Source organism: Oreochromis niloticus, linkage group LG8 (genome assembly GCF_001858045.2).
Source record: "Oreochromis niloticus isolate F11D_XX linkage group LG8, O_niloticus_UMD_NMBU, whole genome shotgun sequence".
NCBI classification, from domain to species: domain Eukaryota; kingdom Metazoa; phylum Chordata; class Actinopteri; order Cichliformes; family Cichlidae; genus Oreochromis; species Oreochromis niloticus.
In genome coordinates this window covers 17,732,940-17,758,357 of record NC_031973.2, presented here as the reverse complement: position 1 = coordinate 17,758,357, position 25,418 = coordinate 17,732,940, and the positions used below count along the sequence as shown (strand labels likewise).

At 38.4% G+C, this 25,418-nt stretch overlaps 3 protein-coding genes across 4 annotated transcripts in view; 2 read left to right on the top strand and 1 right to left on the bottom strand.

Moving 5' to 3' along the window:
* The window catches only part of LOC100701335 (protein tyrosine phosphatase receptor type H), a 574,626-nt gene that overhangs the window by 354,597 nt on the left and 194,611 nt on the right, over window positions 1–25,418 (bottom strand). The gene's annotated exons all lie outside the window — the stretch shown is intronic.
* Window positions 3,922–8,897, top strand: LOC100705115 (sarcoplasmic reticulum histidine-rich calcium-binding protein). The gene is made up of 6 exons (XM_005448310.1): window positions 3,922–4,918; window positions 7,728–7,846; window positions 8,029–8,100; window positions 8,209–8,263; window positions 8,356–8,392; window positions 8,488–8,897. Exons 1-6 carry the CDS (start codon window positions 4,168–4,170, stop codon window positions 8,507–8,509), a joined length of 1,056 nt encoding a protein of 351 aa, XP_005448367.1. The 5' UTR covers window positions 3,922–4,167; the 3' UTR covers window positions 8,510–8,897.
* Window positions 17,383–25,151, top strand: LOC100705383 (putative carbonic anhydrase 3). The gene is given in 12 exon segments (XM_019362672.1): window positions 17,383–17,478; window positions 17,841–18,004; window positions 21,018–21,123; window positions 21,212–21,241; window positions 21,329–21,505; window positions 21,660–21,693; window positions 21,695–21,779; window positions 21,868–21,957; window positions 22,818–22,892; window positions 22,994–23,075; window positions 23,168–23,331; window positions 23,909–25,151. Coding segments are annotated over 11 exon segments (981 nt in total). The 5' UTR covers window positions 17,383–17,478; window positions 17,841–17,920; the 3' UTR covers window positions 23,963–25,151.

The following is a 25,418-nucleotide window of genomic DNA, read 5'->3' as shown; positions in this document are numbered from 1 at the left end:
TCACCTGTTTTGGCTTTTGTTATAGACACAAAAAAACACATGTAATGAACAGAAAACTTAAACACGTATATTTAAACACGCACTGCGGAAGTGCGTGCACTTCTGAGGACCCGAGACTCTGCCTTCAAAGCGGGTGATAAGGTGGCGCTTAGTAGAGCTAGGGCCGAACTTTCTCGGGCCATCAGAGAGGCGAAGTGTGCACACGCCCAGAGAATCCACAACCACTTCAAGGACAGCGGCGACACACGGCGCATGTGGCAGGGCTTACAAGCCATCACTAACTACAGGACGACATCACCTGCCTGTGATGGTGACGGCTCCCTCCCAGATGCGCTGAACAACTTCTACGCTCGGTTCGACACGCAGAACGACAGGCAGAACGACAGGCAGAACGACGTGGCGGCGAGGAAGTCCACCCCTCCTCCGAACGACCAGGTGCTGTGTCTCACTACAGCTGAGGTGAGGAAAACTCTACGCAGAGTCAACCCACGTAAAGCTGCTGGACCAGACAACATCCCAGGCAGAGTGCTCAGAGAATGTGCTGAACAGCTGGCAGATGTTCTCACCGACATCTTCAACATCTCTCTGAGCAGTGCCGTCGTTCCCACGTGCTTCAAGGCCACCACCATCGTCCCCGTGCCCAAGAAGTCTTCTGTGTCCTGTCTCAACGACTACCGTCCTGTTGCACTTACACCCACCATCATGAAGTGCTTCGAGCGGCTCGTCATGAGACACATCAAGACCCTGCTGCCCCCCTCACTGGACCCACTGCAATTTGCATACCGCCATAACCGCTCAACGGATGACGCCATCTCCACTGCACTCCATCTTGCCCTTCTCAGATGGAGCAGTACTCAACAGTCCTGAACTGATGTGGATACTTTAGCACAAGGAAGCACATTCAAACCTCCTTGTTCACCACCTGCATTACAAGGTACTTCCCAGAAACTATGAAATCAGTTATGCTTACAAAACAAACTGCATGTTGAAAAAGTCACACTGCTTTCACTCAGGTTTATTTACTGCCTTATTTAAAAAAAAATATTCATTGCTTTTCCCTGGAGGCCTTTTCCCCTCTCACTCATCTTTCTACCTGTTCTTTGTCCTTCTGCACAGATGTGTTCCCCTCGTCTTCCAGATCAACTTGATTTCAGCCTTAAATAAAGGAGGACACCTTCAATTCACTCAAAGTGAATTAGGAGGCAAAAAAGAAAGACACGTTCTCATTTCACATCTTCCACCACCATCATGACCTTCAGTGAACTGTTACGTTAGATAATAAACACTGATAAATTGAAAAAGAAAAAAATATGGCACACAGACAGTGCCAGATACTGCAAAATATTTATGATGTGACTGTATACACACATTATGTAAGTGAACAAATTAAATGACATTTTTTTCACTTTATTTTTAAGAGGTCCAACTGATTTTTTTGCATTGCAGTCTGATTTTCTGTCATGGTGTCTATCAGGAGTTATATTAAGAGCACATTAATACTTTTTGCGTTCCATTACATTGCATAATGTGCCATATTTGTACGTCTGTAATATAGTTCTTTTAAATAAAGTTTTCAGGCAGTATAATGAATTGAATTTTACTATGAGTACAGAAGAATTTGTTGCTGAGAGTTATGTGAAAAGTTAGCCAAGCATAGCTCAGCCAAAGATTGGTAATAATAAATACCCTGACTGTGACACATCTCAAAAAGTTGTACATGAGTGGAGAAAGTACAGGAATCATATTTAGCACAATAACCTGGACAAACAACCACATCATGAATTAAATAGTTTCTTATCAAAGCATGTACTGTAGGGCTGTGGCTTGTTGTACAAATGCAACATCTTAGAAAAACTACACTACACTTCACAAAAAGTAGAGACAGGCACAGGTTCACCAGTCAGCAAAAAAAACTGTTTAGAAATTGAACAATTTCAGAATAATGTTCCTCAGTGTTTCTCTACATAACATTAAAAGATTCTAGGAAACTGGAGGAATCTCTGTGCACAAGTGACAGAAATTTAAAAAAAATCCAAGAGCTACATCAAAGACTCTACATATCTCAGCGAGCATGTTAAATGTCAAAATTCATGACAGAACAATTAGAAAAACACTGAAGAAGTATGACTTGTTTGGAAGTGTTACCAGACAGCAAAAAACTCTTCTCTCTATAAGGAGCATTGCAGCATTGTTTAAGTGCATCTGAACAAGACTTCAGAACAGATGAGACCAAAGCGTAGATATCTGAATTGTTCAAATAATTTCAGAGATTTTTAAAGATTACATCATTTTATATTATGTCCTGATGCATAAACTGTTAGAACTGAAAGAAGTGCCTTTTTTCACGTGACTGCAGTATAAAAAAAAATTCCTTCTCTTATCTGATTCTTGGCACAAAATCAAAATGCTGAGTGAGTGAACAAATTCCACTGTGTCAGGCCTGCCTGGCAACTTAGCCCTACAAGGAAAAGAACCCAAGTGAAAAATGTAGGTTTCTTTTGAGCTCGATTTTTCTGCAGGCAATACAATTATCTATTGTTCAGCTCCTTCATTAGTAAAAATACTTGAAATTCTTCAGTCTGTCTTAGATGTTTTTCAGTCCCACCAAACTCAACTTCAGTTTGTGCCAAACGCAGGCAAATCCAAGTCCAAATTATTTTCAAATGGTAAAGAGTTATATCTCAGCTGAGACTTTCTCTCTCCAAGTGACGACAGATTCTGTAAGTTTTTCCCCCCTTTATTGGATTACTGTGGTCTGTTTTTTATGAATATCCCAGGCCAGTACCTAAAGACTCTGTCTGTCATTGTACTTTATGTTTAATTACTGGCTGTGAAACTTATGTGCATGACTGTTCTCTGTATGCTGCTACATATATATCTATAGTTATCAGTTGTATTTGTTGAAAGTTCTGCTGCCCTCTTGCCCTCTTGTTTCTCTTGAAAATGAGATTTTAGTCTCAATGAGACTTTTACTTGATTAAATAAAGGATAATATTAAAAAAAATGTTTTTGAATGTTATTATTTAAGTGAACTTGATGAAAGAAACTTTCCCATTTGCCTTCAATAAATACATTTTAATTGTGTACACAACGTGGGAGTGTGATAGTTGGACAGAACTATCATGCTGGTGCTGAGTTTCAGTCCTCCATGGCTCCATTGAAGGTCACATAGTGGAACAAGCTATTGAAGGAGCCTTCACTGTAAATAGTTAGCCACGCCACCTGTCAGTTGCAGGAGGAGCAGTTCACACTGAGAGGCACTGTCATCGCTTTCAGCCTGGCTGCTCTTTGCTGTATGGTAGCTGAATGTGGCACTGTGAGTGTAGACTTCTATAATGCTCCTAAATGTGAGTGTTCTCTTCCTGCTGGATCCAAAGTAAAAAAATATGAGTACAAACATTCTGTTGTTCAAATGGCTATTTTGCAAAGCACCACATGTTCACAGTGCCATGCTTTCCATTTTCTTGTATTTACACAAACGCCATACATCATATTGACATGTTCTCACTTGCTTCAGGACTGACAAGAAGAAATAAATTTTGCTGTGTAAAGTGTGTTGGAAAAGTTATTGTTTACACTAAATTAAATAGCAGATACTGAGAAGATTTCTCCAAAAATTTACGAACCATTAATCGAATGAAACACACACACAGTATATCTATAAAGTTCTGCTACTTTCCGCAATAGGTTGGGAGCTATGACAACAAAAGCTGTGTATAGAACCAAAACTTCATCTTCAAATTATTTAATTTTTTGCAATTAAGCTTTCCATTTTTTTAAGTGACTTATTTTTCCCCACCCTCTTGCAGTTCAGTAGCCCCCTCCCCCACCCACCAAAGGCATACACCCACCTCTCTAATGCTCTGTGTTAAGGGCATCAGGAGCATTCTTCCTCGACATGTGCCTCTGTCACTCACGTACAACTACAACACACACACACTCGGGTTTTCACTGTGTCCTCTGTGTTCTTAGGACAAGGCTGGCACACTGCTCTCTGTGAGCACATTTCTTTTCACCCCGTCTCTCGGGAGCCTGAGAAAAAGACCTGAAGACGCTGCTTAAATCAGTTGAGGCTTTAGCAGCCATCGACTGTTTTGGTTTTTGGTGGAAGAATAGAGTGAAAAGAGTAAGACAGTCCTCAAGTTCCAAAGCTGCATTTCTTCCGAGATGGAACCTGTAAAATTTTGGGTGGTAAAGCTCCTGCTTGTGCTGCTGTGCTCAACCCAGGTTCCGTTCTCTGCTGTAGTAAGTGCCCAAGACTTGAATGAATTGGAGGAAAGCCTCCACGTTAGAAATGCTGAGGAGGTTCTGGCTGAAGAAGCTGAAACAGCCGAGGGTGGTGATGGCACTGAGGAAGATGATGAACATTTAGAAGAGGAAAAAGATGATGAAGACTCAGATGATGATGAGATAGAGACTGATGAACAGGTGGAAGAAGAAAAAGATGAAAAAGAACAGGAGGATGAGGAGGAGACAGCAGAAGAGGAGGCTGAGGAGGAAGATGACAAGACTGATAAGGAAGAGGAAGATGATTCTAAGGAGAAGGGGGATGTTGAGGAAGAGGAAGAAGAAGGTGAGGCTTCTGATGAGGAAGATGAGGATGATGCAGAAGAGGAAGAATCAGAAGAAGAATATGCAGCAGAGGAGGATGAAGAGGAGGAGGTGGATGAAGATACAGATGAGAATGGCGAGGAGGAGGTGGATGAAGATGCAGATGAGAATGGCGAGGAGGAGGTGGATGAAGATGCAGATGGCGAAGAGGAGGAGGTTCACGAGGAAGTCCCAGCTGGTAATGAGGAAGATGACGAGAAGGAAGCAAGAGAAGAGGATGACGATAAAGCAACTCAAGGAGATGAGGAAGAGGAGGGTGACAGTGCTGAAGAGGATACACATGAGGATGACTCTGAAGATGAAGATGGTGAAAACACTTTTTTTTAAACCCACACACATTTTTAAACATATTAATAGTTTAGCAAGATACTGAATGATTCAGTATTTAAATATTAGTTACAAGAAATAATGAGTTTTCTTGGATGAGTGAATCTGTACTCTACAGTAGCTCTCTGACATTGTTCAGCTTACTGGGGTTACTTTAGGAACACTGTCATACATATCAGTCCTAAAATAGACTGGATTATCTGTGTGGTAGGAACCCAACAGTATCTAAACCATCTATTCCATTTGTTGTGCCAATGTAGCTTTTGAGACTTCAAACAAGCACCAAGCACTAAATACTTGGAGAGTTATCTAAAAGAGGGTGCTATACAATTTAGGGGATGTTTTAAAAACACAGTCATTGCTTCATGATAGAAAAAGAATGACAACAAATGATATTATGGAAAAATGGGATCTGTAGGAATTTTAGCTTTGTTTACACTAAAGCTACTTAGACTATTTTGTAAAAACAAACATGTCACATGACATTATGACAAAAGTATAATACAAAAAAGAGACTGTCTGTGTCATACATAAAAAAATATTGCACCAAATTACACAGTTAGACATGTAACTTCTAAATAAATGTCAGTAATCAGACCTTGCTAGAAAAGCATTTCTTGGATTGCTTGTTAGTACAGAGACTGACTGACTAACACATAACCTGGGCTGTCAGTGAACAGATTTGTCACAGGGGGGTTGATGTTAGTAGAGAGTCAGTAGTTAAAAAAGAAAAAGATATGGTCTAAAGTTGCTTGTAGTGTCAGCGGTTAACTACAAAAATGGCAAAAAAGTGACTAAAGTAGCTTGCAGACGTGAGTGTTGTTGAATGACATTGTAAATTACTGCAAGATGTTTTGAAATCAGTTCAATTAAATAAGGTTTACTCCAGCACCAGCACAGCAATTAGGAAACCCATGTGAATACTGAGGTTTTGATACAGTGCGCCCGGAAAGTATTCACAGCATTTCACTTGTTCCACATATTGTCATGTTACAGACTTATTCCAAAACAGATTATATTCATTCACAGTCTTTGACATGACACTGAAAATTGAGCTCTTTCAAGGAAGTGACCAAGAACCTAATAGTAACTCTGACAGAGCTCCACCAATCAGGTGGCTTGATAGAAGCCACTCCTCAGTAAAAGCCCGACCTTGCTCATCAGCTGGCCAATACCATCCCCACAGTGAAGCATGATGGTGGCAGCATCATGTTGTAGGAATGTTTTTCGGCAGCAGGAACTAGTAGATGTAATTGCTGCCAATAGTGCTGCAAAAAAATATTGACCAAAGGCTGTATTTTATTTTGAATAAATTTGCAAGAATTTCATGCAAAATGCTTTCACTTTTTCATTATGGGTTATTGTGTGTAGAATTTTTAAGGTGAAAAATGAATTCAATCCATTTTCGAATAAGGCTGTAACTGTCACGCCGGGGTGCGCCGGTGTGTGGAAAGAGGTAGACCCAGATGCAGACACGGTGGAGACAAAACGTAGTTTCAAAAAATAAGCGAGCCTTTATTGGCAGATGGCAAAAGAAAGACCAGCCACTCGGGAAACTAAGGTGGCTATTGAACTCTGTATCAAAAAGGCTGAGACACTCAGTGAAAAACTATGACAACTAAGAACACTGAGCAACTAGAAAACACAGAGAAACAATAGAGCAAACCTAAGTAAACTGTAGTGAGGTTAACAGACGATCCGACACTGACTGAGGGGAACACACAGACTAAATACACATGAGGAATAATCAAGGGGAGTCGGATCACATGGGAAACACGGCTGACAACAATTAACATAATGACAGGACACGTGAAACTAAATACAATAAACACAACACACCAAGCTCTTTCAAAATAAAACAGGAAACATAAGAAGACACGGCCATGACTTGAATCTTACAACCAAGGAAAACTTAGACACAAAACATGGCAGAATGAAACTAAGTAAGCTGTAATGAAAACTAGACTAAAAAGAATAACAAAACACCAAAAAACTCAACATACTGGGTCGCATGACCCAGGGCCGTGACAGTAACATGAAAAAACGTGTAAGAAATGAAGCACTGTGAATACTTTCTGGGTTTTGATCCTTGTATTAAAGAGCAATTGAACAGGTGTAACTAATGAAATGGACAGATACATGGCATTACTTGCTTTTGTAATTGTGCTGGGGCGTGGTCTGCCATGCAGGGGAGATGGATGCACCTACACTGCATCTGCAATCACCCCTCGTTGGCATAAGAAGCTGTGATGCCTGTCTGTGGTGGTTGTTGTTGTTGTTGGTGGTGATGTGTGCGGCTGGCAGCTGTAGAGCTGCAGCCATTCGTGTGTTTGCAACAGCAACCATAATAAAGAAAGCGATGCTAAAAAGCATTGAACTGTCATCTGGTCTGCCGTGGATCATTTACAATAATAAATACTTACCTATGCATTTTCTACCCCCCATTTATGTCTCAATGCTGTATAGTAACAGAGCAGTCTGGCAGAAGATACATTCTGATACATTTTTAAGCTGCATTTTACTACATTTGTACCAACCAATCGTGGCAGTTTGCTGAATGAGCCTAGTTTATCCTTCTTCCTGTTAAAAGGGAGTTTTTCCTTTCCACTGTCACCAAAGCACTTGCTCATAGGGGGTCATTTGATTATTGGGGTTTTCCCTGGTCTTCAGCTTACAATATAAAGCGTCTTGGGGAAACTGTTGTTGTGATTTGACGATATATAAATAAAACTGAATTGAAATGAATATAATACAGTTCCGATAAAGATGATTTCCTGAACCATTTACAGATGAGGCTGAAGGTAAAGACACAAAGGACAACCAAGGTGACTCAGATGAAGAGGAGGGAGCTGCTGACACTCCACAGTTCCACTCTGGCTCTTTGTGTAGTGTTTGCTCCATTTGTGAGGTAAAAAAACATATCATGGAAATAACAAACTTTATTTGCACATCTGCCCAATAATCACACATTAGAGTTGTGTTTCACATAATTTCAGTAACCATGATTATAAGTCCTGTGTTGATTTGTCCTGACTATATACCATATGCATGACTAATCACTCTAAGTTGAGGTTCTTTCCCATCTTGTAGCATTGCTCTAATGACTGTGCCAAGTGCCCGTGTGAGGAAGGAGATGAGTCTGATCACTGCGAGCACTGCCAAGTAAGCTTCTTGACTTAAAAAGGATTATAACTGCTATAACAATAAACAGCACTTCATTTTGCCCAGTTCCTCTTTGCGTTAATCCTTTTTGTTTGTTTTGTTTTCCAGGGTTGCTCAACCTGCTACATTTGTCCCATTCTTTGTGACACAGTTTGCACACCTGGTAAGTGCTAGTTGTGTTTCTGTGGGGGTACTGATGTGTGTTCACAGATTTAATTAACTTTGGTTTGACATAATTTTTGTATTTCTCTTCAGGTGGTCTTTTTGATGAGCTAACTGGATCCCTCTTTCAGTAAGACTATTCACATTTAAAAACACAAAGATATTTTTAGATGCATTATTGTTGTACTGTTGCCTTTACACACACTTTTGCTTTTGTTTTCGCAGGACTGTTGCCTCTCTGCTCTGAGCTCCCTGGGAATTATGCCCGTTTGCTTATGTGGGAAACTGCTCCCCTGACTTCCCCACATCAAACATGACCTTGTCATGAATCGAGCAAACAAAAGCCAAGATATATTTATGTTTTAAATCATACTTAAAGCTCTCTTGTAAGAAGAAAAGAAAAAAATCAGTGTGCACAGGTTTTGCACATATGGTTTCTTCTTTCTTCTTTTTCTCTTCTTTTGTCTTTTTATTGTTATAAAAAATATATAAAGCTTGACAAACTTGACATGGCATCAATCATGCAGACAAGAAAATATGTATGAAATATATATAAATGGCAAAAGCAGAAGTGTTTATAGGAATATGTATGACTGCAGCAGAGGCCAAAAGGAACATGAACATTATGAAAATTTGCAATTTCTCAGGTTGTGTCCTTTTTGACTTCTTGTGTCTTGCATCCAGTAAATATTGTTGTTCTTTTGATAAAAATGTGTTCAGCGTAGCTGATTTGTGCATCATGAGCATCCTTTAGCTTCTGTGATTTAATTGCTAGACTCTCTGAATGGTTCACAATAAAGAATTGGGTTCAGTAAGGGAAGTTATGGGTTAAAGATTTGGTAAACAATAAGAACCGAAAGCCAGTAAGGCAGGTGTGCAAATGTCAAATGTCATGATTTATATTCCTCAAGGGGTAATTCAGGCACTTAGTCTTGCATAACACACAGAAACCTGTAAAAAAAAACAGATTACCAAAAAGGGAAAAATGGTCCAAATCAAAGCTGAAACTTGATGCCAACATTTTAAAAATCTTTTCTAACAAGTAAACATGAAAACCTGTCAATCAAACAGGGACCCTGCGATGCATGTCTTTTTTGTTAGCAGTTTGTTGTCTTTTAGCTCAAACCAAAACAACTGTGCTTATTTTGTCGACAGACTGCCACAGACCAAGAGGTAAGGCATGGCTGCTTTAAAGCAGTACTCAATGTGACAAATGAACCAAAGTAAATAGTAAAAATTAATCCAGTGTACTCAGAAGTAAACATCAGAAGATTACATGCGTTAATGTTTCTTAAATAAAACAATACATTTTTATCTAAATTGGTAAAACCGAGTATGATCTTTTTGAGATTCCCCGCTAGTTAAAAAAAATGTGTTCATTTGTCAGAGACTTGGCAAATAAAACAAAAAACAAACAAAGAAACAGCAACAAATTGTCAAAGTCACAAATGTTGTTAAGTCAAGATCAAGTCTCTCACTGATCCACACAGTCAGTATTTGTCATAATAAACAATCATTTTCATTTGCAGTTCAGTCTGTAACACGCCATCGTGTCTAATGTTTTGGAAAAAGGAGGTGTTGTGTGTTTGCTGGATTTCTGTTCCGCATAAACACAAAGAGAACTGGGCCTAATGAAGCATAGTGATGAATGTGTGAGGACATGAAGGGCAGAAAACCTGTTGTGTAGGTTCACTTACCAAAGTGATGCGTGTATAAACACAAGACTGGGTGACATTAAACATTACCAGGTAACAGACATGCTGCCCGTGTGATAACAAACTGCAAATCTCTGTACCTCTACCTATCAATATTTTGTAATAAGTTGACATATGAATGATGGACATAAATGGATAAATTTGTCTCCACTGTTGACTGACTAGTGTAATTCTAATTATGTAATCATAATTAACTGTGATTTGTGAATGTTTTGTGTATAATAGTTTTATTTTATTTGATAATAGTTGTGGATGGTCACATGATCACTGTAGTATTGACTGCAAATAGGCACTTGTCTGTACACTGTAAAATGTAATTCTAGATGTTTGTTATTTCAACATATTATTCTATATCAGTTTGACGATAGATGACTGAAGTTGTTGTTATAACATAGAATTACAAGTTAAAAACGTCCCAATTACACCAAAAAAAGCTAACTTGAAAACTCATGTCCAGCTAAATCAGCAACTTATGTGAACTTGACAATGTGGGTAAGTTGAGCACAGCAGGATTCAAAACTGCCTCACGTGACTGCTACCGAGGTGCATCATGGGGAATTGGCGGTTAACGACATGCTCACTTTACTTGGACGTTTTCTAATCGTCTTCTTTGGAATATGCTTTCAAGGTGAGTAACATTGGTTATAACTATAAGGAAAGAGAGCTACAAAAGTTGGAACATGTTTTGAATCTATGGCATGATGTGTGTTTTTCTCTTTTACCGAAATGTTTGCTTTAGCTAATGTAGCTTTAGCGGACAAGGTCCAGCTTGTATGTCATGACCAAACTTGAGCTAATAAACTGACATATGGCCTTTTTTATGGGTTTAATGTGGCACTGACCAAATCACAAGTATTGTGCCGCTAGCTTTAAGGTTGTGCACTCAACCACTGTTGCGATATTAGCAAGCTAACTCAGCTAATTAATAAAGCTTATTTCATATTGTCTCTGTACTTGTAAATTTCTTTCAAGTTCACAGGCTGTTGTATTTTGGTGGAAGTTCATTTTGGCAATATTTCCAATAACTGACTGGGTTCAAAAAGAACTTTTTGGCAGGACTCGGATGCTTGTTGTCATCTGTTTACCCCTATGTAATCACTTAAGTTGTTATGAACTGCTGCATGCTAAGCTGCAAGAGTGCACTGAGGACTGAGACAAAATATGGTCTACAAACCAGCATTATATTAGTTTTTATCAGATAGTCCTCCAGTGTGTTTAGTTTTTGCTTTAATTCTATTGTGCAGTTATTTGTTACCCTGAAATGCTTTATGCTTAACAACAGCTCACTATTTTGACTTATTTTTGAACTCTTGTGATCAGTATGACTAGTTTGTGTGAGTTTCCATACTAAAAGAGCTGTAGTGATAAAATAATTGGCATCAGAGACACTGATTTTTGGCATGGTATACTGCAGAAGTTTTTTTTTTTTTTGCATAATTTACCTTTTAATTAAACTGCATTCTCTGTATTGTAACAAAACTAACATTGTTTATATGTCAGAAAATTAGCAAACATGAATAAATGGCGAAAACAATATAATTATAACATATATTTTTATTTTACTTATTTTAGGTCTGTGAAGCCAAACTTGATGCTGGGGATTTATTTTTGTCAGTGGAGTCAAATGGTAAGTTACAATTTGTGCATTTTGTCATACTGGAAACACCACAGATTATATTGTAACTTAATAGCTCTGTAGAACAAATGATATAAAGATTGTAGTGTCAGGGTACTTCTTAAGAAGTAATATGGCACTATTGATGATCACATGCAGGTGGCATAAACTAAATATTCAGACCTGTTACCAACAAGTGATTCATTAACAAAAGCAATGGAGCAGACTGTTTAGGTTCTTGTGGTTGTAATAACATCCATAACTGCAAGTTTGTCATTAATTTATTTTCACAGGTCTAGATGATCACATCTGTCTTTGTCATTTAAATGAGGTGGACTTGCAAACTTTGCACTCTTTTGGGTAAATTGCTGTCCACTACATATACACAGAATGTGCACAGTATTTCAGATCTAAAAAGGGAGTATGTAATGGACTTGCTGGCTTTAATGTAAAAAGCCTGTTGTGTAACTTTAATGAGGCAGTTGGACTAAAACAGTATTGCTCATCAAGGTAAACATCTGAGGAATAAGGAAATTGTTACTTGTCCTTTTACTCAGTGTTCTTTTAATCGCACGTTTACTAAAGTTTTACATCACATAAGTCATTTTCACAATCATTCTACTTTAAAAGATTTCAAGACAGAGCTTATTGTTCTCTGAACTTCCTTGTTTGCTGAACGGCAGGTAAAGTGCATCTTTTTGTTTGTTTGCTTTTGTGTGTTTGTGTTTTCTCTAATGGGCCTCAGATGACTGTTTGCTTAAATTTGGGTCTCAAAGAATCTTTTTTTTTATTCTGCCTGTACTCTCCACCCCTCTTCTTCTATTGCTCAGGTTGAAGCAGAATTTGCCCGTCTTACATCTGTTGACCTGAAAGGGTTCCTTTTTGCTGTGCTTGACCATTATGGAGAGGTTCGTGGAGCTGTACAAAATCAAGAGCGGCATAGGAGGGCTAACTAGGCTCATAAAATGCTTCGGAGATGATGTAAGTGTTCAACTGCGAAATGTTCTCCTTTGTTTAAGTTTTAGGTTATCCAGTTCAACTGATGAACTCATTGAAAGAAAGCTGATAAGTAAAGTCTGTCATCATATTTCACAACTGGACATTTAGTGTGGTAACTTTTACAGAATCTGTGTATATTGGTGGTAGGTTGGATATCATATTCTACTTGAATGTCCTGATAAGCCTGATTCAAAATCTCCAATGATAATCATATATTGATGGAATTATGTATCAAAAAGCTGTGAATTTGGAGCTGTCTACATGCTTCATAAACACTGTTTAAAAAGTGTTTTTGTTTTCTTTTTGACTTCTTTGACCAGAGCCCTACACAAAGGAAGAGGACAGAGGACCTCATTTTCTAAAGGAAGAGCCCTCACACACTTTCAAGACTGTGAAGGTTAGCATTGTTTCTTTTAGTAAATTTAATAATGACAGCACCACAGTGGATTTTAAATGAAACATGTGTACTTTTTCCTCACCAAATGTATTATTACAAGATCTTTGACACTGGATTTGGTCTGGGTTTCAGAGAAACTAACTGGCAAGCTAGCATTGATATTATTAGTGTCTTGTGTTTATTCATGTCTTCACCAGGGTCTTTGACATTTCGCTGCTGTACTGTTCACTTCAGCTTTACGTTTGATTTCTCACATTGTATATTGTAATGGCAGAGATATTAGGATATTTAAGGGGCTGCAGTGGCTGCTACAGCTGTGGGGGGCAATACTTTGGTGAAATGTCCTGGACCCTGGAAAAGAGACTGTGTAGACTGGGTAAGCAATTAAAGGTTACTGGCCGAGAGTCATTGGGCAGCTGGGTAAAGGTGGATGTTGATATTCAGTGCCAATTATGCAACCTGTTCAGCCACGTCTATATGCTCTTTTTTCATGCTGTTAATATAGGGGGAAAAATAAACTTTAATCAATAAACTGATTAAAGAAGCATTGTCTATGGAGCCACAATCTGATCCTGTAGTGTAGCTGCAGTTTGCACATTTCGTGTATTCTCAGCCAGATTTGGTTTAGAGCACAGCCAATATTTAGCATAACTAGATTTAAATTCACACACTGGTGATGGCAAGCTACATTGTAGCCACAGCCGCCCTGGGGCGTACTGACAGAGGCGAGGCTGCCAGACATTGGCACCACCGGGCCCTCTGGCCACCACCAGTAGGCAACAGGTGAAGTGTCTTGCCCAAGGACACAACGACTGAAACTGTCGGAGCCGGGGCTCGAACCGGCAACCTTCCAATTATAAGACGAACTGTCAACTCTTGAGTCACGATTCAGTCATCCACCCATGTGTGTGAATGACTGAATGTGTAAAGCACTTTGGAGTCCTTAGGGGACTAGTAAAGCGCTATACAAATACAGGCCATTTACCATTTAAATTGAAAATTTTGTTTGAATTCTGCAATTGAAGACATGCTCAGTTATTTATGAACATGGTCTTTGTTTAAAGCAAGAAATGGATTTGTAACATGGGGGTGCATATCTCATTCTGAAAAAACTTTAACAACTAATAAGTGTTACCCAAAGCCAATCACCATCATCCAAAGCATCAGTATGGCTCTTCTTTGGAAAGACATGAATTCTTAAGCACAAGGGATATTGTGTAATTGTAATTGTGTAATTTTTTTTTTTTTTTTGTCTTTGAACCCTTTTATAGCCGACAGGTATTGAAGACACGTTTTCTAAGAGGATGAAAGTTGGCATTGCGATGGTGAAAGAAGAAGACATCATCGATGTGTTGGTTGTCCTTGAGGCGGCAGTAATCCTGTCTAATCTGAGGGATGTCTCAAGTGCCATTTCCATGCTGATGGGCCTTCTTTTTGCCCTCAACATAGACTATCCAAAGGAACTTAAGGACATCTTTGAAGTCATTCAGAACATCCTAATGAACATTGGTGGAAGGCAGTGCATCTCACTAGTGCATGGTCTAAGAAACAGACTCTTGCAGAAAGCCATGCAGAACTGTAATTGTATGTTCCTTAGTGTTAAGGACAGTTTTTATTTTACTGTTTGTTTTTTTATTCTTGCAAGTTCTCATTCTCACTTTTGTATGTCACTAAATGACTACACTTTACATTCCAGATTAGACAATTACTCATTTGTTCATGGTTTAAGAAACTTATGTGAACAACAATATAATGCTGGACTTTGCAGATGCTTATCTCATGCAAGTCAGTAGTTTTTCCTTTGTTTTGCAATTGAGCAGACTCAAACTGATGTTTCTGAAATATCCATATTATCAAATGTTTCAGAAGCATGCACTCATTTTCAGAGATATTGGTTCTGTGGAATTTGTTGCAATTGTAAACGAAGACAAATACAAGAGTTTGATGTCTTACTTGTTATAAACTGATCTTTACTGTCACTTATCAAAGGTTTTGTACTATTTTAATATTTCAAGTTTTATGCTAACAGGTGTGACTGAGCACAATGAAGTTTAAAAATTTTGTAAATGTAAAGAATAACTTTTCTAAAATATCAAGTGTCCCGTTGATACATTACATTAATGCAGACTTTATGTTGTTACTTCACAAGAATCACTACTGCTCCTAGAGTATTGGTCAGAATTTAATCTTCACCCAAACTGGGCTCAAGACCAAGTTCAAATTTATTGTTTCACAGGGAGCAGCCTTTGAGTTTTGATGGATTGTGAGCCTGATGAGCTACGTCACTGATTTTTCTGTTTCTCAGATGACTAAGATGGCACAATAAATGGTGAATGTTGGGTGCTCATGAGTAATTGTCTTGTCATGTTCTTAAAACAAACTTTCTGTATGAAATGATCAGATAGACTTTAATGGAATCTGTGGGGTTTTATTTTTTTTTCTGTAAACAACAGAAAATTAATTTAAAGGAATGTAGGTATTTAAACCTGAGCTCTAAGATGAACCTAACAGGTAGTTTTGCTGAAATGGATGTTAGAAAGCTAAAAAAACAAAACAAAACTTAAGATGTTTAATACACATTTTTCTTTACATCCAGTCAATCAACTCTGATAATTAAAATGAAAATGATTTACAAGTTCACTCAGCTACCTTAAGGAGCTCAGTTAATTAATAAACTTAAATCAACTTAGCTAACAGATTATGTTAGTTAAGCTAAAATAGATTCCTAAGTTAAAAGAACTACTAAAGTATTTGAATTAACTAAAAAACCCAAGTCAACTGAACTAGGACAAGAGTTTAAACAATAGATTATTTTAATTTAGCTGAAAGGGTTTTCCCAAGTAAAAATGACAATTAAAGGAGTTGAACTGACTAACAAATCTCAGTCAACTAAACTAAGATGAAAGTTTAGACAACATGTGATTTTTCATTAAGATAACAATTGGTTGTGTTATAAGAACAAACTCTATTTCTTGACTTAACTTAAAATTTTAAGGCAGCCCTTTACCTCATATTTTTAAGTTGAAACAACAAGTTATATTTTACAGTGTAGGTATGAGTGTCATTATTTTTGAGGGATGTGTCACATGAATAGAAAGATTCATTCTCACTGTCAGTGACTTTAATTTGTTCCTGAGGGCCCAACAACTATACAATGCACTGATTTAAATAAATAGTGTCACATGAAATGCAGGAGAGTGGGTGATATTTCAAAAATGTCATCTGAATAAGAACTCATACCATCAGCTTTGTTTGACCCAAACACTGAATATGGGGGCTGGGTTGTCCAACTCTGTTCAGTAATTAAAAAAAATGCACAGGATTGCATAAATGAGAATACAAATGATTAACTCTAAACAAAAAACAGAGTTTAAATAAGTTGTGGCAGTGAGGGGTCTGAACTGCACCAACACAGGGTTTTGCATAAGACCCTGCTTATATATTCACTTTTATTTTGTCTAGATTATTCAGAGGAGTAATAAATACTAAGGCTGATTTTTCTGGACTATAAAAAATAAAAATATGTGAAGCTCAACAGAAAAGTCTTCTATTTTCTGTGAAACATTTCTGTGTCTGATGATTTTGCTTATTATAAAGCAATTTTTGGACACCATTTCTTCAGTTCTTCCAACCTCTGGGAGCAAATATATGATTTCATATTGTTTTCTTGCTTCTGTTTTATTTGAGTAGTTTCAGTTGTAATTTGAAGTAAATAGGTTTGAAGTTGCAGCTGGCACACTGGACTTCTCGGAGAAATCAGAAATGAATCAAACGTCACATTCAGCCACTAAAACTGATTTTTCGCTTCGGGAGTGAAAGTAAATAACTTTTGGCATATTTAACAAAAATAATAATTATGTCCTTTACTTTTTTCTGCATTCTTTTGTAAAACAGTATATTTAAAAATTCATAATCATATTTTATCATTAAAAATGGCACTTTGATTCAAACGTTTGCGGATACTGGTAGATTAACCATTACAGAAACATTAAAGATTCTCTTTATAATTACCAGTATTGTTAATTTAAGGCAGCTGTGCCATAAACCGTGGATGGTGGTCTAATTAATCTATTAAGCACTGTAAGTGTTAAGGTTAAATCAGGCTCAATTATTTCACCTTTGCATTGAGCCTGTGCTCTATAGGTGCCTGAGTGATGTGTCAATGAGTAGAAGTAATTTAGTTAGACATACTGACTTAACCAGATAACTGGTGTGCTCCTATTGATGCCTCTATTTTGAATACCATGTTCTGAAAAAAGGTCCAGCAACCATGTTGTGTGTTCCCCTGTACATGTTCATTGTTTATACACAGTGGACCTCCTCCCATTGATTACCATAGTACATATATAAATTTTGAAGCATACTGCAGCAGTTTGTTACCCTTTTCTCACTGATGGACTTATTGGACATGGACAAAAGTTTTTAATGTGACACCTGAAACCAACACATCACTTTTCAAGCCTTGAAGACCTGAGACTGGGAGAGTAAAGGTAGCACGATTTGTCAAGATTTTAACAATGAGTACAGTAAATTTTAACAATGTAATCAACACGTCTAATCTTGACAGCTTCTTAATGGAGTTTTGTAAGAAATGAGGATCACAAATCTCATCCAAGTGATCATTTGAGATCTTTGTGATGCACATTCTTCAGTTTATTCTGTCTTAAGGCACTTAATTGGGTTTCAGTTCAGAGATGGACTGTTATGTACTCAAATACTGGATGACTCACAGTCACATCATACCTGTCAAACCTCACAGACAAGGGTTGGTCTTTTTTTAATAAATAATGCAAACACAGTAGTTTACAATAATTCCATTTGCTTAGTGTCTTTCATTTTAATCTTTTCACAGGGAGTGAGGTTCACTTAAACTATAGCATCTCTATTGATGACTTAATTGGAAATGTAAATTTGACAAAGTTCTACCGATACATGGGTTCCCTGCCAACGCCTACTTGCAATGAAGCAGTCGTGTGGACAATCTTTCATGAGCCAATCCACGTCAACAGCGAACTGGTGAGTTCTCTTTAGCATAAGAGGGGCAAAGGTTGTGTTTAGTGAATGTAAGGAGATCTGCAAATATGAATGTTCTCTCCACCTTTTAACACAAACACAACTAACTAAACGGTCCAAGCTGTATGAGAAAATGCTGAAGAGAAAGCTTCTTGTATTAATTAACGTGCATTAGAAATCAGTTAATTTATTTCTTAATCCTACTGAATAGCTCGACCAGTAAATGACTCATGGCAAATAGAAACCTTCTGTCTGTGTTGGAATCACAAACAGTAACAGTACAGCAAACGCTGAAATGTGCAGACAAGCATCCCCAGACTTACTGGTGAGATACCATCAGAACATACTGGTACATGCTGGTGTCTGCTTTGATTATTGTGTTTGATAATCATGCCTTTTATTTATGTTTTTTCTGTTGACTATCACCAAGTGAAAATGTTGGGCAAATGGCATGTGACTGTGTGGGATAAACAGATAATTCTGAGTCATGCAAATGTAACAGAATGACACGTGAAGTCTTTCTTTTCACCTTATCTACCTGATGGCAATCAGCTGTCTGCAGTTAGCGAGGTGTACATATGTCTATGTAAGCCCTATACTTGTCTGGTGGCTCGGCAGGTGCATGACTCTTTGAATTTAACTTAAAGCATCAACCAGCATATAAATGTCTTAAAACACTCAGAGGACCTGTTTGCATAGTCTGTAAGATTATGAAGCACCTTGTGAGCCTGGATTTGACAGGCATAATAGATGGATGAGATCTAAGAGTTTATTTTTGTGGCGATAGTAGATATCTTCTACAATTATTATAGTTTTGTATTTACTATTTATTTTTTTCCCCTATTTTGTTTTTGTTTTTGATTTGCTTTATTTCAGTAAAAGTTCAGAACAGATTTGCTAATCATAATATGGAGGATAATTGTCAGGGGCAAGATTTAAGATGCCCAGAACCTGGATTACATTATTGGCTAGTTTACAGTCTCAGTAAATAGATGCACCAAAGCCTCATTAGGCGGGGCATTTCCTAAACTTTCAATTTTCATGCTTTTATTTTTGTGTTTGTACGTGAGAGAATCTACCATAGCTGACCTTGTCTGGCAGGACAGCCTGATGAACAGTCAAATGACATAACAGCCACAGGCCCTGTAGTAAAATGGGCTCCACTAGAGATATTCAAGGACACAACCAAATTTACAGTTTTTTAATTTGATGGCAACAGCGTCAGTCAATCAAATTGGGATGAGGGCAATAAAAGGCAAAAAGTAAGTGTAACCCAGTAGAGAAAACCACTTTTGTTGTTATTCTTTCTTGTTTTTGCTTTATTTGTATAAATGTATTTTCATTCTTTTATTTTGAAAAGAAACGTTTATTTTGAAAAAAGAAAGTGTGATCCTCCAGCAAACTTTATTTTTCTGTTGCCGGATCACAAGGGGTAAATGCCTTTTTCATTGGTTGAAAGTGGTTTTAGCCCTGTCTTCCAAAACACCAGACCATCATTTCACATGAGCTAGGTCTTTTCGCACGTGGAAGTAGATGAGACAGGCCACGGATAGCTCGTGCGGAATTTTCTATCATTTTGGTGAGTTGAGCCCATGTGTTTGGAAAAATAATAATGTGTTAGTCTGTTGCTAAAAGTTGTTTCTTCTGTTCATGCTGATTCGCGAGTGGTAATTTGCTGTTTAAAAATGATGGAAATGCTGTTTGTGGTAGAATTTGTTTAGCATACTTGAAGGATGATTGAAAAAATCTATTATCTTGTTGGTTATACCTATTAATCACAATTTCATGGTTGAAAAGAGAACGAGAAATTCATTTGTTGTTTTACATGTGGTTAAAATAATTTCATGTACAACGAGAGATATATTCAAAGCATGCATGTAATGTATTACTGTGGTAATGTGGAAAAGAGATAAAGAACTGAAGCTATAGCTGTGATACAAGAGAAGAAACGGAGCTGGCTGTGTGCAATAATGTTAATATTGTTGTGCAGGCTAGGTTTTTTTCCCTTGTTCGTGTGGAAGGAACTAAGATTCTGGATTACGATGGATTCTCCCCGGATGGAGATGGCGAGCCTGAGCCCGGACTGAACTTTGCCGAGGAACTTACTCTTCTTCCTCGACGGAGACTCCCAAGTGGTAACACACAAACCACAAACGAAAGAGAAAAAGAACTAGACTAATAAGAATTTCTGACTTGACAAATGACCAAAGACAAAAAGACAATTGAACATTGAGCTCAAAGGGACTATTGTTGGGGTTGTTTTTGTTTGCCGGCTTATTCTTATTATTGTTATTGTTATTATTAACAATAACATTAGAAACAGGTGAGTAGAATATTTGGGTATATGCAAATGCACCGACGCAAAGTGAAAAACTGTTCTGTGGTCAGAGAAATCTAAATCTAAAATTCTAATTGGACAACATGGACGCTGCAGCTTCTGGACTAAAGAGGAGAGGGACCAACTGGCATGGTATTAGCACAATATTTCCAATTACTATATAGAACCATATTACCATATTACAGCAGCTTGGCTTCTTAATAGAAGAGTCTGGGTGCTGTGGTCTGCTTTGAGTCTAGATCTTTTACACATTTGGAGCATCATGAATAGAATGGCACAATATTCCCCTTACAAAAGTCCTGCAGCTGGTCTCCTCAGATGTTTATGGACTGTTGTTAAAAGAAGGAGGCCTTCTACAGAGTGGTAAACATGCCTTTTTTTTAAAGATTTGTTGCTGTCATCAAATTCAAAATGACCTTTTTTTCTTAAAATTGTATATTTTCTATGTAAAACATTTGATACATTTTCTGTTCTATTGTGATTTTTTTTTTTTTTTTAAATGGTATGTTTCCTTGTTCTTACCCCAAAGTACAGGCTTTCTGAATGTGCAAGGTTTTTTCAGTCAATGGTCTAGGGAGTGTATGTCTGTGCTGCCAGGTCACTAGCAGACTTTGACCTTCATAATGCATTTTTGATTGTAACATCACACTGGATGAGCCTTTGGTAATCCATTCTTAGATTAAGAAGTTTCCCATGGAAACAAAGCTGGATAATATCTACCGACCTACACAACCTCTTCACGAACGTCATGTGTATGCCTCCCCTGGAACTCCTCTGCCTGCCTGTAAGTTAGAAAATGCATAAATGATTGATACATTTTTATGACTCTGATTTGGCACATTACATATATGATTTTTTTTTCCATTCTTCAGATGAATGGTGTTATGATCCACATCACTGTGGTATGTATCAGCACATTTATCAGGAGAGTTTTATACTGATTATACTCTGAGATCAGGATTTTAACTGAAAATGTTTTCTGCAAATAGCTGTCACTCCACCTTCTTGGCACCTTCTGCCCGGCTCCCTCTGTGGGGGTACATATCAGTCACCCATCAACATTGACACAAACAATGTTGTGCCGGACAGCCATCTTGATGCCTTTGTATTTAAAAATTTTGATGACAAGCATGCTATCAAGTACATCACCAACACAGGCCATTCAGGTTTGAAGATTTTTTTTTATCATTTGTAATGGTTGATGTAAAGGTTCTTATTTACGTAATTACAGCATCCTACACTATTATGCCAATCTTTTTCATAGAAATTAAAAGAGTATGTGTGTAATATTCTTTTCTTGTGTTCTTAAACAACTTTCAGTGAAGTGTGTACTGGTGGAAAATTTGGTGAAGGTTTCAGTTTCACTTCCACTGGGGTGACACATCAGATATGTCTGAAGGCTCAGAACATACTGTGGACTCAATAAGATACCCGATGGAGGTAGTGACAAAGATTAAGCATCTGAAGCATTTTTCCCAAACACCTAGCCTGTTTATATTTCATGCCATTAATTTGGTCTTTTGTCCAGATGCACATTGTAAGGAAGAGAAAGGATTTAACCCTGGATGAGGCACTACAGGCACCTGATGGCTTGGCAGTGTTGGGATTCTTTATTGAGGTTAAACCTGGACAAGTTAAGTTGTTAAGAGCATCTATGTGCTATATTCGTTGTCAAACACTTTTGATGGCTTGTGATACACATTCCAAACATGTCAAAGAAAGCTAAATCTATGCTACACTCAAATTTCTGAAGGGATCTGCTAAGTGAGACGGGCAGAAAAAAATAAGTAAGACAAAATAGTTTCAATCTCTACCTATCCAACGCACAAAGTTATGTGATCGCTGTCTCAGGCACTCAGTGTCATCGTCTTAGAGCTATCTGATTAACAGTGCAGTTCATGCTGGTGGCAGGTGACAGTTTTAATATCAGACATGGGAATCCATTCCTGATAGTTAAAGTAGAAAAATATATTTTGCACTCTATATTTGAATTTAAAGATCATTAGAATTCAACACAGATCTGAGAAAAGTAAATAAACATCTCTCAAATACAAAAAATATACAAATCTCTGGCATTAGCAAAATTAATATAAAGCTCACTCTCAAGTCATATTTTTGCAGAAATAAAGACTTCAACTGAAAATAAAGATGATTAATCATTTTCCTAAATACTTTGCATTATCAATGTCAGACTAAAACTCTGGTCATAATTATGCAATCATGTGAGATGCTTTAAGCTACAGAAGTGATGAGCATCTTTGTGGTTTTAAAAAGTCACGTAAAAAAGAATATATTTCTTTATGTTATGTTCTTTTTTTAAAAATCAATTATTTGATTAATTTTAAAAGTCAATCAAGGCTTTCAAAAACCTTGAAGCAATTGTTAGTTCTATAAAGAAAGCTTGCTGTTATTTCCAGTATCATTTTTTTAAAAAACTGAGTTGTGGGTAAACAGTTTCTCCTAATGTCGATTTTCCAGTCTACCCCTACTACAAAGAGCACCTCTCACGGGAGCACTTCGAGCAGCTCTCATGGGAGCACTGGATCAGGATCAGTAAGTTTCTGGTTTTTTGTTTGTTTTTATTTTAGCTTTGTTAAACTACAACCCATATATTTGAGTTTCTCTCTAATTATCCGATATAACTGTCTTGATAGACACATCCTACATCAGCACCAACATCTAACACAGACGCCTGGAAAAACCTGACCAGCTATCTCTCAAAGATACACAAAATTGGTGAGCACACATGTACTTTGTTGAATACGAAAGCAAAATTCTGAAGCAGATCACTGCATCTTGAGCATTTTTTTTTGTTTGTTTCATTGTAGGTACAACAGTGATGGTCACAGATGAGATCTCCATTGATGACTTGCTTGGCAATGTGAACCTGCATGCATACTATCGCTACAGTGGGTCCCTAACCACACCTTTATGCAGTGAAGCAGTTGTCTGGACAATCTTTAAAGAGCCAGTCAATGTGGACTTAAACCTGGTAAGTTTTACCCATCATCCTTAATGGCAGATATTTTAAAAAGATAATTTGCTAGCCTTGAGGCCTTTGCATAGTATGCCATACAGATGAAGAAAAATGGGAATGATAATATATATGGCTGACATTCCTGGTTAAAATTACTGTATTCCCTTTGTATTGAAATGTGTACACAATGAGAACACTTGAGTGTTAACAAGAGGAACCTACATTGGAAAACAAATGCTTATTTGTGGTGGCTGTAACTAAAGAGCTAGAGCTGGTCATCATGGTTAGATCCCTATGATCCCGCTGTGAAAATTTTTCCAGTCTGCATGCCAAATATCCTTTGGCACAATACTAACCCCAAGTTACTTTCAGACACATCCATCAGAGTTTAAATATGAGTGAATGATAGAAAGCACTTAAATAGACAAAAAATAGAAAAAAGTGCTTCTATAACTGGGTGTGAATGAGGCAAGTTGTATAAAGTATTTTGAGTATGAAAATTGCTTTAGAAGAACTGTTACGGCTGTGGCCATAAGAACACTGTGTGGGCTGTTTTGTTCTGTCTCTTTACTGTGCTTAAGACTCTTTGCAGGTCCTTCCCCTAATGAAGAGTAGTGAGCAGCTGATTGGACCGTGGAACACGTGACCGCATTCAAAAAGCCGCTCTGACAGCTCCCGCCAGAGAGAGAGAGAAGCGAGCGAGCGAGCAGTTTGACAGCCGACGCGGTCCTGGCCCTGGTTTCCAGCCTATACTTTTGCTGTGTGTTTGTGTGAGCGTGTTCTATGAGAGCCGCCCCTCGTGTATTAACGTAGTGCTTAGGCACCCATAGACTGAAGCGGAAGGGGTGAGCCGCCTTTTTCTTTGGACCAGTTTTCTCCTGTTTTCTGGGTTAGGGAGCGAGGGTCAGTATTGTCATTTGTTTGTTTGGTTTCTTTCTTAGGGTTTAGTTAGTTTTCTCTGGTGGGACTTAGTTGGTTTTGTTTATTATTTTGGCCTGGGTTCACCCTGGAGCTATGCTTCATTACCTTCAATAAAATCACCTTTTTTTACTCACAACTGGTTTTGGATGTTTGGCTTGGGAATCAGGGCGGGTACGTGTCTCTCTCTCCTCCAACCTTATGTGCGTCTCTACACGCCTAGACTAGGGGCGTAACATAAATGGGGGCTCGTCCCTTTTTGTTCGTGTGATTGGTTCGCTTCCTTTTCGCTTTTGCGGTGGGGGGGAAGCGTCATTGAGGGTGTGTGGGTAGACGGAGAGTTTCATTCGTCTATGCGTTAGGCGCGTGTTTTGCGGCCCTTTAGTGAGCGGATGCGGTTAGTTGTCTGCAGAGTTCTGTTTTTCTTTTTTGCTTTGCTCGTGATGTCGTTTGACATGGATGATTTTGCGCAACAGCCCTCCATTGAAAAGCTGGAGCGGTGCACAAAAGCGGATTTGCTATTAGTGGCTAATTTATTCAATGTGGATGTTCCGTTGAATTCTAAGAAGGCGGAAATTAGTGTTTGGTGGACAAACTGGTGGACAGGGGAGTGTTTGGGAGGATGAAAACTTCGCCGGGTGGGTCTGGGAGTTTGGAGACGGCGGTGGGGGCGGAAGCTGCTGGGGCCGTCCAGAAACCTTCCAAGGGGCGAATGACGTCGGGGGCGGAAGCTCCTGTCGCCGTTAAATCTCCTAAATTTGACCCGACTGGCCAGGCTGCGGCGGGTTTGATGACGGAAGATCTTACGGTGTGTTCACACCGAACGCGATAGAGGCGGCCAGAGCGTCAGGTTTACATGTAAAGTCAATGGAAAGAGCGCGATGACATGCGATTGCGCGTCCAGCGAAAATTCGGAGGCAGATTTGCGTCGCGAAAACGCCAAAACGCCTGAAACGCGCGTCAGTGTAGCGCGTGGGGCGCGTGGGGCGCGTTTGACTCGCGAAAAAAACCACGCGCGTGAATTTTTGTGTTGCATTTTGTGCATACGCGTGTTTCGCCTCTACCGCTCGAGTTGGAAAATCTGAACTCCAGCGTCAAATCGCGCCGCGACAACCAATCAGGAGCCTGGTGACGTGGCTGTGACCTAGGTCAAAGGGGCAGATCCAGCCAAAGCCCTTCATTCT

Bases quoted from the DNA above. Each gene is read 5' to 3' on its own strand.
- LOC100705115 (XM_005448310.1), top strand. From the start codon at position 4,168: ATGGAACCTGTAAAATTTTGGGTGGTAAAGCTCCTGCTTGTGCTGCTG. The intron at 8,264-8,355 runs GTAAGTGCTAGT...ATTTCTCTTCAG, and splicing joins TGACACAGTTTGCACACCTG to GTGGTCTTTTTGATGAGCTA. The intron at 8,393-8,487 runs GTAAGACTATTC...TTGTTTTCGCAG, and splicing joins CTAACTGGATCCCTCTTTCA to GACTGTTGCCTCTCTGCTCT.